Consider the following 12,004-nt stretch of genomic DNA (forward strand, 5'->3'; position numbering starts at 1 on the left):
CAGCCTGCAGTTCCCCTGCCCGCTTCTCTACAAAGGTGGGGACTCTCTGCTTTAGTTTCAGAGCTTATTTGTGGATTAGGTATATGTTCATTTACATCCCTAGGAACCTGGCTCCTTTTCCTTTGTGCAGACAGTTCTTAAACAGTAACGGCAGAGGACCCACAAACACCTCAAAAAGAGAAAGATCCCTTTTCAATGCAGGAAACAGGTGAATACACAGTTGGCATTTGAATGTGGATGGCGCTTTGTATGTGATGCAAATAGCAAAGGTCCCAGTGGTAGAGAAAGGGATGTTGGCTTCTAGCCAGTCTGATTGTCCCCACATGGAAACTCAACGCTTGATCTCCGAGGGCCCATCTGAGGCACAGCTAAGCCTCGTGCTCTGGCAGCCTGACGTCTGTCCTCATTCCCCGTTGCCACATGAACAAACGAAGTGACCAGAGGATTATCTGGGGGCTGGGGAGTTGGTATCCTATTGCAAAACTGGGGCTGGGAACTGAAGATCTTCTCTTTCTTTTGTAGAGCAGTCTGCGCTTTACCAAAACCTCAGGGCTACTTCCTCTAGCCCCCAGCTCTGACTAGCTGGGAGGAAAATGCACTTGCAAATGTATACCGAGACACTGTGAAATGTACACTGTGATATTGACTCTGGGGACAGCAGTCTCATTGTCAGTTGGGTCATCTTAAAAGCTCTTAGCTTAGGCTCTTACTCTGCCCGTGACACCTTCTATCCCCAGCTCCTGGCTCCTTGAGCTCAGCTGCCCCATTTTTCCATAGCTTGTCATCTCTTCCTAGTATTTGCCCTGGCCTCCCATGGTTTGCAATGAGGGCACTACCTTTTTCAGCAAGAGACACTCTGTAGTTCTCCAAGAAGATGACTTTCAACTTGTTTCCAACCATGGGGTCATTGTTCACCACATCTGCCACGGAAGTGATGAGCTTTATGATCATTTTGGCCATGTGGTATCCCGGGGCAGCCTTGGGGAAGAATGTGGAACACACTGACAGAATGCAGCCACGAGGAAGTGGAGAAACGGCAAGAGATCAGTGCCCCCACGTCCCCAGTGAACAAAATCAACTTACTTTGCCACCAATTATAACTGTTCTGGGCACGAATAACTTCTTAGGGTCTTTCTTAATGCCTGAAAAAGATGGAGAAGTGGATGGCGCAGGGGATGGATGATGGCGGGGGTGGCGAGGCCTGCACGGGGTGCTGCTTCCGCCCCCGGGGCACCTGGTGGCTGGCTACAGGGCCAACTCACGGTTGTACATGGTGATCACGTGCAGGCAGTTCAGGAGCTGCCGCTTGTACTCGTGGATCCGCTTGACGTGCACGTCAAACATGGAGGCTGGGTTGATCTTCACTTTGTACTCCTTCTCCAGGAACTGGGAAAACTTCAGCTTGTTCTCCTGTTGAGACAGTGCACGGGCAGGAGTCCTTTTGATGGGGGAGCCTCGGATGGTCCCTCTTTAAAGACTGGAGCATAAACCCCCAAAGCACGGGCCGGGCAGGAGCCCACACCGCGGCTCACCTGCTTCACGTTGGAAATCTCGCGGAGGAAGATGTCGTCCCCCAGGAAGCCGTGCAGCTTGGTCAGCTGGCTCAGGTCCTTCACGTAGTCTTCCCCGATTTTCTTTCCGTTTAAAGGAAGAGGTGGCATTAATCAGGGATGGCAGTCAGGCCCAAGTGAGCAGCTTCTGTCCCTGCGGGGCGTGCTCACTCCGCTACCACGGGACAGCTCGCCTACCACACAAGACGCAGAACGGCTTCCCTCGGAGAAGGGGCTGGGACTGCTGTGTGGGAAGGACACTTGGCAGGAATCTTACATGTCGTCTCGGGGGTATTGCGTTAAAAACAGGGAATCTACCTGAAGAGGCTGGCAAAGGACCCAGATTCCACTAGTTATTTATATGGCCTTGGTTATCCTCTTTTACTAAATAGCGTTACCAACTTCCATCTGTGTGTCCTATGAATACTGTTAGCCAGGACCAGGTACAGAATTGGTCGGGGCCCTTGATCAAAATTGAGACTTTCAAGGTGACGGCAGCAGAGAATTAAGTCAAGCACACAGCCTCATGGGACTGCACAGGCCACGTGCTGATGAAGCCGGCCCTGCTACAGACTGTATTTGCCAATTGTAAGTGCACTCATGCCTCTTGCATTCCAGTCGGATCTCCCTCCTCTCTCTCCCTCTCCCTCTCCGCACTTCCCAGTTACCTCTGCAATTAACTCTGCAAGCCCCGGGTTGCAGAGTAACAGCCAGCGCCTTGGAGTGATCCCATTGGTTTTATTCTGAAACTTGTCTGGTTCTAGCTCACTGAAGTCCTTGAATCTGGGGACAGAAGAGACACACCACTGAGTCTGGCTGAAACAGCAGGTTCCTGCATGCAGGATGAAGTTCAGAGTTATATTAAAAAAGAGTCACGTGTTGGCTGAGAAAGGTTAAATAAAGGTGGAGGGAGGAGCTAAGAGCATCTATGGGTGTCACTCTAAATAGAAATCCATTTGCGATTCAAAATAATTACAAGGAAAATTCCAAATCTAATCACCTCCGTATGATTTTCTGGCACCAACATTTAACCAGACTTTTCAACAGAATAATTTTAGTTTTGGTCTCCTATATCTAGAATTAGGATGGTTCATAGAGGAAGGGCCTTTTCTCAAGAAAAAAAAATACTTTAAAACATTTTGTCGGGGTCGTTCCTCCTCTCCAAAGCAACACTGAGTTTACTCGCACTGTTCCACTCATGGAGCAGCGTCAGACCCACCACCCTGGGACTGGAGGCTCACACTTGGGTCTTCACGATGTCGGAGTGGATTTTAGCCACGCCATTCACAGCATGGGAGCCCACAATGCAGAGGTGGGCCATGTTGATCCTCTTGCCTCCTTCCTCTTCGATCAGAGACATCCTTCTCAGACGGTCAACATCTTTAGGAAACAAGGCTGCGATTTTCTAGCCAAAGGAAGAGAAAGGCCTCACTGGTCACTCAGGTTTAAAGCAACGTTGGGATAATGTTGTTCACTTTCCAACCAAAATTTCTGACGGAGTGAATATAAAACCTCACTCCCACAGAGGGGCTGGTTAGCCTTCGGGAGAGGCCATCCCTGTATTTTAGTACTTTCAGAAAGATGTCTTTAACAGAGTCCCACCCAGACTTGGATACTTAAAATATATATATTTAAATATATATATATTTTATTGATTTCAGAGAGGAAGTATATATATATTTTATTGATTTCAGAGGGAGAGAGAGATAGAAACATCAATGATGAGAGAGAATCATTGATTGGCCGCCTCCTGCACACCCCTCACTGGGGATCCAGCCCACAGCCTGGGCATGTGCCCTTGACCAGAATCGAACCTGGGACCCTTCAGTCCACAGGCCAACCCTCTATCCACTGAGCCAAACCAGCTAGGGTTTGGATACTTTTGATGTATCAATGATTGAAAGACATCAATCATTGGTCTTTCAATCTTTAGGTCTGAAGTTTGAAAAGAGGGAACACCGTAGCCACCCCAAACCTCTCAAGATCTCATTGTCATGACACTCTCAAAATGACTTACATCTAAATGCTTCTGATTTATCTCATAAATGATTTGCAAGTGTCGAGGAAGCAGCTTCTCCACCAGCTCTACAGGCCAGCGCTCCAGGGCTTCTGGGAGCACGGTGTGGTTGGTGTACGCGAAGGTCTTCCGGGTGATCTCCCACGCCTGTGGGAAAGGGAGGGCTGAGCGGCTTTCCTCTGCCAGGAAGGCTGCCCTGCCTGCCACACCCCTTCACACAGCAAACATTTCCTCAATCCCCGCCCATTTATAACAGGGCAATTCATTTGCAAGAGGACAATTCCATCTGCTTGTACATAGTTACACACTCTTCATTCCATTAGGTTCCTGAATGGTCCAGAGAGTGGGAATATGTTTTTGGGGTACCAAAGGGCAGCTAGTTCTAAAATGCACTGATAAAACATAAGACGGCATGTTAATAAATCTTCTCTACTATTGGACTGTGTCTTTATTAATTTTTAAAAACATTGATTAAAAAATATATGTATTTTTATTGATTTCAGAGAGGAAGGGAGAGGGAGAGAGAGATAGAAACATCAGTGATGAGAATCATCAATCGACTGTCTCCTGCACACCCCCTCCTGGGGATTGAGCTGCAACCCAGGCCTTGACCAGAATGGAACCCTGGACCCTTTGGGATAAGCAGGCCAACGCTTATCCACTGAGCCAAACCAGCGAGGGCTCTTTATTTATTAAATAAACATTTGAAGAATAAAAACTTAAGTAATATTGTGAGACAGTATAAAGTATGTTTAAAATACTGACTTCCAAAGCAACGGGACACTTTCAATGAGCTGTATCCTGGGGTTAGAGAGCTTAATCTAAAACCCTTTTTGACACAAAAACGGTAAGTTCCATTAGGAATGTACTTGTTCATTTCTTAGTCTAACTCCCTGTGAGGTAGTAAAAATGGAGAAATGTCAGCACCAGAGTGAGGTTTACCTCTAACTAGTGATGTCAGCAACCATAACTATTTTTTAAAAATCACAAAAGGAGCTTTTTGCAAAATCTCCCAACCACAGATATTTTGATTAATTGAAGGGAAAAGAAGCCAAATTATCCAGACCTTGGACCAGGGCAATTTTTCAATATCCACAAAAATCCTCATTAGCTCAGGGATGGCGAGTGCTGGGTGAGTGTCATTCAGCTGGATCGCAACCTGTGTGGAGGAAGACATCAAGGTGAAGGCGACGGTGGCCCAGGTCTGGCTTTCTTGACCTCATCCCTGCTGGCAAAGGCCAAATGAAATGCCAACCTTCCCTGGAATGCTTTAGCATGCATTACCTACTCAACTGATCTAGCACTGAAACAGAGGAGTAAATCTGATAGGAAGTCCTCGTCCCCTCAGTTGTCCCCCCTGGGTTCACGGACTGAATACTTGCCTGGTCTGGAAAGGCATCAAACGTAGTTCCGGCACGATCGGAGGCTTTGAAGCGTCGGATGACATCTTGCAAAGTGGCGGCCACCACAAAGTACTCCTGCTTCAATCTGAGCTCCTTCCCTTCAAAAAACTTCAAGCCAGAGAGATAAGTGAGTGGCTCACAGTGTTAGGTGTGGCCAAACCTTGATTGGTGTCTCTGCCCAGAGAACTTTAAGGCTAAAGCCCATTGGACATCGGGTGGAAGATGGCTGGTGGGACACCAAGCACTGGCCTTTGCTCTTTCCTGAAACTCCATTGAAATGACAGTAAGAGAATGTTTAAAAGGCTGCTGATAAAGAATGATGGGAATGGGAGAGGAGACAACAGCAACAACTTTTTAGAAGCTGAAACGGGTGAGTGATAACTGAGCCAGTAGACCTAGGATGGGTGAATCCTGACTGGGTATCGGAAAAGAGCCACAAAGCAGCTCGATTTATACACCAAAGCCCCCCAAGGCACAGGAAACGACAGCACTGGGTCTCCTTAGGAAGTAGGGGTGAAAATGGGGTAAAAGGTTAGTTGAGAGCCTGTCTAAGAAGCAGTAGCCTCAGACCTCATCCCAGTTCCCTCAGCTGAGCAGTTTCCTTTCTCAACCGAAGCAGAAGCTGTTGGTGTTTCTGTGGAGATGGTCAAACAGGGTCTCTGGACTGGTGGGCAGCAGGCATAGGTGAAGGCAGGTACTGAAAATGCGAAGAAGGGGGTCACAGGAAAGTTTATGTGCTGACTGTTGAGACGCTCAGTGTTCTCCTCTCAACCAAATTTCAGAACACAGGCAGTCAATGTTAGTTCTACCAGGAAAGTCTTCTCTAGGGAATCTGACTAGCCAAGAGGGAGCACAGACCCTGACAGGAGGTGCTCCCCAGGAAATGGCCCCACCAGATGACAACAGAGTGGAGCCCAAATTGACCTACCCCACCCAAGTGTACAGAGCTACCCCAAAGCTTGTGGGTACCCTTCCCTTAAATTTTAATGGGCAACTAAGAATCATTAGATATCTAAGGAAATTTTGTAAAAGAATGCTAGAGGTCAAAATAAACAAGCAAAAGCCAACTCAGAGGACACAGAGATTAGAAAAAGGAATATTAAAAGAATACTATCAATATCCTCAGATTAGAAAAGATAGTATATTCAAGAAAATATCTAGAGAAAAAAAAGATTACTCAGAAATTAAAACATGATAGTCAAAATAAAAAACCCCACAGTAAAAGAAGAGAGTTGTGATCACCCATAAAATGGAGCAAGAAGACAAAGAAATGATAAATAGAAGAAAAAAGGTAAGAAAACTATAGAACTAGTTGAGAATGTTCAATAGTTCCAGACCATTTCTCAGAGAACTGCAGTGCTGTGTTCCCAGACTAAAAGGGTAACCAGGCTCCATGGGTGAAAACAGACTCACACCAAGCAACCCTCCCCAGAGCTAGTACAGTTGGAAGTAGGTGGTTGAGGAAAGGAGAGGTTGAGAGAAGGCGGAGTAGGGTAATATATGTATTACCCTACCAGAAGCTTCAAAGGGGAAAAGAGCATGATTCAAACAAAAGATCAGGAACCAGAATTGCATCAACTGTCATTTCAAAATTAAAGAAAAAAGAATCAGAATTGCACTGTACTTCCCAGCAATACTGAAAACTAGAAGACAACATCAACAAAAAAATGTGAGTGTTCTACATCCAGGCAAACTATCGATGTGAAGGCAGGAGAAGACACTCTCCGATATTCAAGGATGGATGACCTTACATCCATCCTTACCTAGGAAGCCCTTGGAGCATATGTACTACCAAAACAAGGTAGAAACAAAGAAAAAGAAATACATGAACACAAATGACCTCAGAAAATCAGTGAGCACAGGATGCCTCAGAATAACAGGGAAAGACGACTCTGAGATGACAGGGAAGATCCAGAGGAGGCTTTTCAAAAAGACCAAGTTAACAGAATGCCTCCTGTGTCTGAATGTATCCAGAGGACATGTCTGCAACTGAGGGACAGTGAAGGATAAATTAAGGAAAAGTACTCAGAAACCCAAGCAAACAAACAATGACTAGTAACTCCAAGAAAAACAAAAACATTTTAAGGAAAGAAAAAATAATCATTATATGATGACACACATAGGCATAGATAGATCAGCATCCTGAAGCCTTTGTATGGTCATAATAATTTAAACACTGATTAAGGAGCCAGTGAAAATTACTATGTAATTATGTGGAGAGAACAGGGGTAGGAAATTTGTATGTGTGTGGTGAGGTGGGAGTGTATGGGAGGGAGTGAGCTATATTCTCATGTTCAATTTCACAATTGTGAAATGGGCAAACCAAGAAGAAACAGCTTGTTATTAGAAACTAGAGAGGGGCCCAGTGCACGAAATTTGTACACTTGGGAGGGTCCCTCAGCCTGGCCTGCACCCTCTCACAGTCCTGGAGCCATCAGTTGGTCATCCTTAGCACTGCGGTGGAGGTGGGAGAGGCTCCTGCCACCACTGCTGCGATCACCAGCTGTGAGCCCAGCTCAGGGCTTCTGGCTGAGCGGCACTCCCCCTGTGGCAGCACACTGACCACCAGGGGGCAGCTCCTGCATTGAGAATCTGCCCCCTGGTGATCAGTGTGCATCATAGCGACTGATCATTCCACCTTTTGGTTGATTTGCATATTGGCCTTTTATTACATAGGATATGGAGGTAAGAACCCAGGAAAGTAATTAGAAGCAAGGGATGTAGTTGCGTCTGGGAAGTGGGAAATGGAAGACTATGTTTTTATATAAGCCTCACAGAATGTTTCTCTCTTTAAACTATGTGCATGTGTAACTTTGATAAAAATTTAAAAACCAAATTAAAAATTAAAAGTTATTAATAGGAAACTGGATTGATATCACCAATAAGAATTTATAGGTGGAATTTGGAATTTTTTAAAAAAATTTAGTACTCTTTTATATTGCTAACTTTTTATTTTCTAATGGCATGTATCATGGTAAAAATCATAATGAAATCATTCTTCTTTTTTTAAAAACATTATAAATCTATCCAAAATGAATTTAAACCTTACTTGAGTTAGGAAATTTTTAATATCCTAGAAATAAAATGATTAAACATAATCACTGACTTCAAGAAGTTCAAATTAGTGGGGAAAGAGAGAGATGTGTAAACAGGGCTTTAAATAAAATGTGATGATTAAAAAATTAATGTTATATTTTATTATATACAAAGTACTCTGAGAACCTGGGTACTCAGGTAATTTTTTATCTGAGCCCAGAAAGATGAGTTGGATTTGTCAGATGTGCACGGGGGCCAGAGTAATCATTGCAGGAAGGGGCAGATTGGGAAAGGCATTCAGGTGAGAAGGACAGGCAGGGCAAACTGTCCTGCACGTCTGAGACCTCATTGCTGGGGCAGGATCATGGAGAGTGCATCAGAGAACTCACGGCCGTATTAACGAAAACCTTAGAGAGTACATCTAAGATTCTGTACTTCTCTTAGGTGATCAGAAGCCTTTAAAAAGTTTAAGCAAGAAAAAATTATGTAACTTGTTGCAGAGGGAGGACAGGTTCTTGGGAAGAATCTTGTCTGGACTAGGGTATGGCCAAGTTGGGGAGAAGGAATGAGTTTTGTTCTTGTAATTACAGCACAAAAATGATGTATTACTTGTACTTAAAATAAGCATAACCTGGAGAGCTACCTTTTACGCAATGTATTTAGTCAACTTTGCACCTCATACTTAGTATATGCTGTCAATTGCTATAGATGATTATTTCTAAGTAAAGTTAAGTTTGGTCCTTACTGAAGACAGGAGGATGAAGGTCAAGTCACTCCCAGTGAACCAATCAGGATAGCCCCAGGCTTGGAACAAGTCTTACTTTAATTGACCGTGAACTAGAACAACCTTTTGCTTTTGTATCGGAGATTTCTCTGAAATGTACAGAAGTCACAGTGTTTTTCCCAAAGGAAAAAAAATAACATACACTATAAAGTTCTTGAAAAGGCTGCAGCAAACTTAATCTTCCTTAGAGACTGTGGTTTAACACCAAGTGGCCATCTGGCCTTAAGGATCATTTATGTGGTTTAAAACCAAGTGGACATCTGGCCGTAAGGATCATTTATGTCCTGGTCCCCAAATAGTCTTGTGCCATCATTTTTGAGCAGAGTACTAATTTGGTTGCTTCTGAGATTATTATTTTTTAAATAAAAATCATTATAGCTTCAAGAAAATGATTTTACCCATGTAGAAGTTAGGGCTAAGTATATTTAAACCAAGTAAAAATCCATAGCAGTCATCTAAGATCCAGTTCCAAGTGTTTGCTTGCTTGCTTGTTTGGTTTTTTTAGCTAAGCTGTTCTTAATGTAAAATTAGGAAAAAGTTTAGAGAGATGAATAAATTGCATAAACAAGTGTTTGCTCCTGGGTCAGCTCCGAGGTCCATGACGCCACTTCACCGGGGTCAGAGGGCCAGAAGAGCCCGACATTAGGGGAAGAGGCCAGGCAGGAAACCTCCAGGGACTCTGATGTGGATGAAATTTCTGTTTGGAAAGCAAGCAGTGCTTCAACTAATCTTTTATATCCAGGTCTGTTTTGAAATACATGTACAGAACTTCCAATCAGTCATGGCGTCACTGATCAAGGGCAAAATACCAATTCTGGCTTCACACACCGCACACATTTGTTTTCCTGACTTGGATGGGAAGGGGAAGTCTAGATAATTCAGATGGAGATTATTTTGCATTGAAGACACAAAATCAATATTAAAGTCCTGAACAGGTGCTTCCAAAATAAGCTGCTTCTGTTTCCCCTGAGAAAGCAAGCTCGATCACTCACATTATCATTGGGGTAGAGGACCCGGGAGATGTTCTCGGCCAGATTTCGGTCCAGCACGGCCTGAATGTAGTCTCCAACGTTAACTGGGTGGAACAATAGTAAAATGAATAAGTAGACAAGCCAGCCACTGTTATCAAAGGCCCTTGACCTCACCTGATGTTTGCTGTGTATCATGTGGGATTTCTAAAATTCCTAAAAATTCAAAAGGATTTCAATAAACTTTTACGCTGTGATCCATATGAAAGTCTAAGAAGGCCAGACTTTAAAAATCTCCTCCATACCTGCTCCTCCACAGGGCTGCTTAGTCACTGAAAAAATTCAGATCAGAAACTCAAGGCTTTCTTTCTCAAGCTCAATTTGGTTCTAACTGGCAATCATCAAAAAGAAACCACTGTGTCCTAGACCCCAAGATCCTTGCTTTGTGCCATCTTTCTAGAACAGAGTACTAAAGTGCTTCTGAGATAAAAAAGATTAAGCACACACACAAAGGAACAGAGCCCATGCTGTACTCACAGTCTTGGAGGTTAAAGTCGTTGGGCGCCCGAGCAGACCAGAGGCGCATGGTGTTGACGGTGTTATTCATATACCCAGGCACTGGGGTGTCATACGGCAGGGCCAGGACCACCTGTGGAATTAACCAAAGTAGTTGCTCACTGCTTCCCAACTGTGATGACGTAGATTGAACAATGGGCTGGGAGATGGCAACTGGAATTCTGTTCCTATCACTAACTCAAATTGTGTGAGGCCTAAATCATGACAAGGGTCCTAGGGCTGGGCCAGGGGTGGGGACAGTAATTAGGGGCCATTGTGGATTCTCCTCCCATTGGAACAATCTGGAAGGCTGGAACCATCCAGACCCATGGTCCTCGGTGCAATTTCCATGTTGACTTCTCTTGGGTGTCCCTTGTCTTGATCTGAGTATAGATCTTTTATGTTTCAGATCAAGCCACTGCTCTAAGAATAAATTATGACGTGCAAACAAAGTGACAAGTGTGACTCTGTACCCATTAAAAAACAGTAATCGGGAAGTTTAGTGTAGGTTATCCAATGGCCTGATTTCACATATGGTAAGAATCAACGGAATAGGAAATTTATGAAGACAGGTTACATATGATGTTTAAAATGCTATGTTAGTTTTTTCCAAGTTTCACGAAGAAGTTATTTTAGTGACCTAACAAAGCAGCTGCTAATTAGCAGAGGTAGGTCTGAGAAGTAAGCTTTGGAAAATCTAGCTCAATCTTTGTGACAGTCATTGAAATAGAGAAGGACAGGGAGATGAGCTGTGTTTCATGTGGATTTAAAATTTATTGGGAAAAGATTTCTTTCTATCCCCTGCCTTATCAGAGTCAAGCTCTAAGGGAGCGGAATGGCAGATGGATTGAATGGGAGGATGCTATAGATCATTCCGTGAAATCCACTTGTTTGGGCTTGAGGAGAACGAGGCTGCAAGAGAAGTGACTTGTCCAAGGTCACAGTCAGTGGTAGGGTTGAAATGCAAACACAAATCTCTTTAATTGAGTCTGATAAATTATGAATGAATGAAGCATGACAGCCTATATCAATCAATCATACATATTCAGTCACACTTTCATGAACGCCCTGACCTCGAAATAATAAACCCCTCTTCTCTGAGTATCCTTCACTAGGCAATAAAGGTCTCTGGTGACCTTTAAAGCAAGCTGTTATCAATCAGGAAAAGTTGTTTACAGAGTGGGGTGAGTCTGGGTTCAAACACGGTTTGTCTTTCTGACCCTTGAGGCATAACTGAAGCATCTGGGGAAGCACGTGGCTCAGATGTCCCTTTAGAGACCTTCAGGCAGAGCTGCCACCTCTGAGCGCCAACGCAGGCCGTGCTTTCTCTGGGATGCTACCACTGTGGCAAATGAGAGCTGGGACTCCTCTCATGAGTAACCTTAACCTCAGGCCCCATCAGCCTGGCCACCTGCTCAGAGCTGCACTGCTGTCTGAGGCTCTTCCTGAAAACCCTCTTCATTCCCCCTTTATTCTTGTAAAGTGTCGCACCTCCTCCTGCTTCCCCTCCTCTTTATCTCTCACAGGCCTTTCCCCAATATATCGTGTCCACTTCTAATTCTCGCTGGGTCTTCTTCCCAGAGGATCTGAACTGACACAAGAGTGAACTGCTCAGCTCACTGGCAGCTGCACACAGCATGCGCGCTCCGTGTCTGCCTCATGCTCTCTGACCCTTCCAGCTCCAAATCGGG

The 12,004-nt window shown here is 44.5% G+C and overlaps 1 protein-coding gene across 1 annotated transcript in view; it reads right to left on the reverse strand.

Moving 5' to 3' along the window:
* Positions 1 to 12,004, reverse strand: part of PYGL (phosphorylase, glycogen, liver) — a 32,363-nt gene that overhangs the window by 6,021 nt on the left and 14,338 nt on the right. Inside the window, exons 5-15 of the mRNA XM_015570495.1 lie at positions 10,296 to 10,407; positions 9,783 to 9,865; positions 4,950 to 5,078; positions 4,634 to 4,726; positions 3,568 to 3,714; positions 2,792 to 2,955; positions 2,219 to 2,333; positions 1,533 to 1,634; positions 1,263 to 1,410; positions 1,084 to 1,142; positions 837 to 978 (exon numbers count right to left, since the gene is read on the reverse strand). Coding sequence (XP_015425981.1) covers positions 837 to 978; positions 1,084 to 1,142; positions 1,263 to 1,410; positions 1,533 to 1,634; positions 2,219 to 2,333; positions 2,792 to 2,955; positions 3,568 to 3,714; positions 4,634 to 4,726; positions 4,950 to 5,078; positions 9,783 to 9,865; positions 10,296 to 10,407 — 1,294 coding nt within the window. The remainder of the gene's footprint in view (positions 1 to 836; positions 979 to 1,083; positions 1,143 to 1,262; positions 1,411 to 1,532; positions 1,635 to 2,218; positions 2,334 to 2,791; positions 2,956 to 3,567; positions 3,715 to 4,633; positions 4,727 to 4,949; positions 5,079 to 9,782; positions 9,866 to 10,295; positions 10,408 to 12,004) is intronic.

Source organism: Myotis davidii, unplaced genomic scaffold, assembly GCF_000327345.1.
Source record: "Myotis davidii unplaced genomic scaffold, ASM32734v1 scaffold847, whole genome shotgun sequence".
Taxonomy (NCBI): Eukaryota; Metazoa; Chordata; class Mammalia; order Chiroptera; family Vespertilionidae; genus Myotis; species Myotis davidii.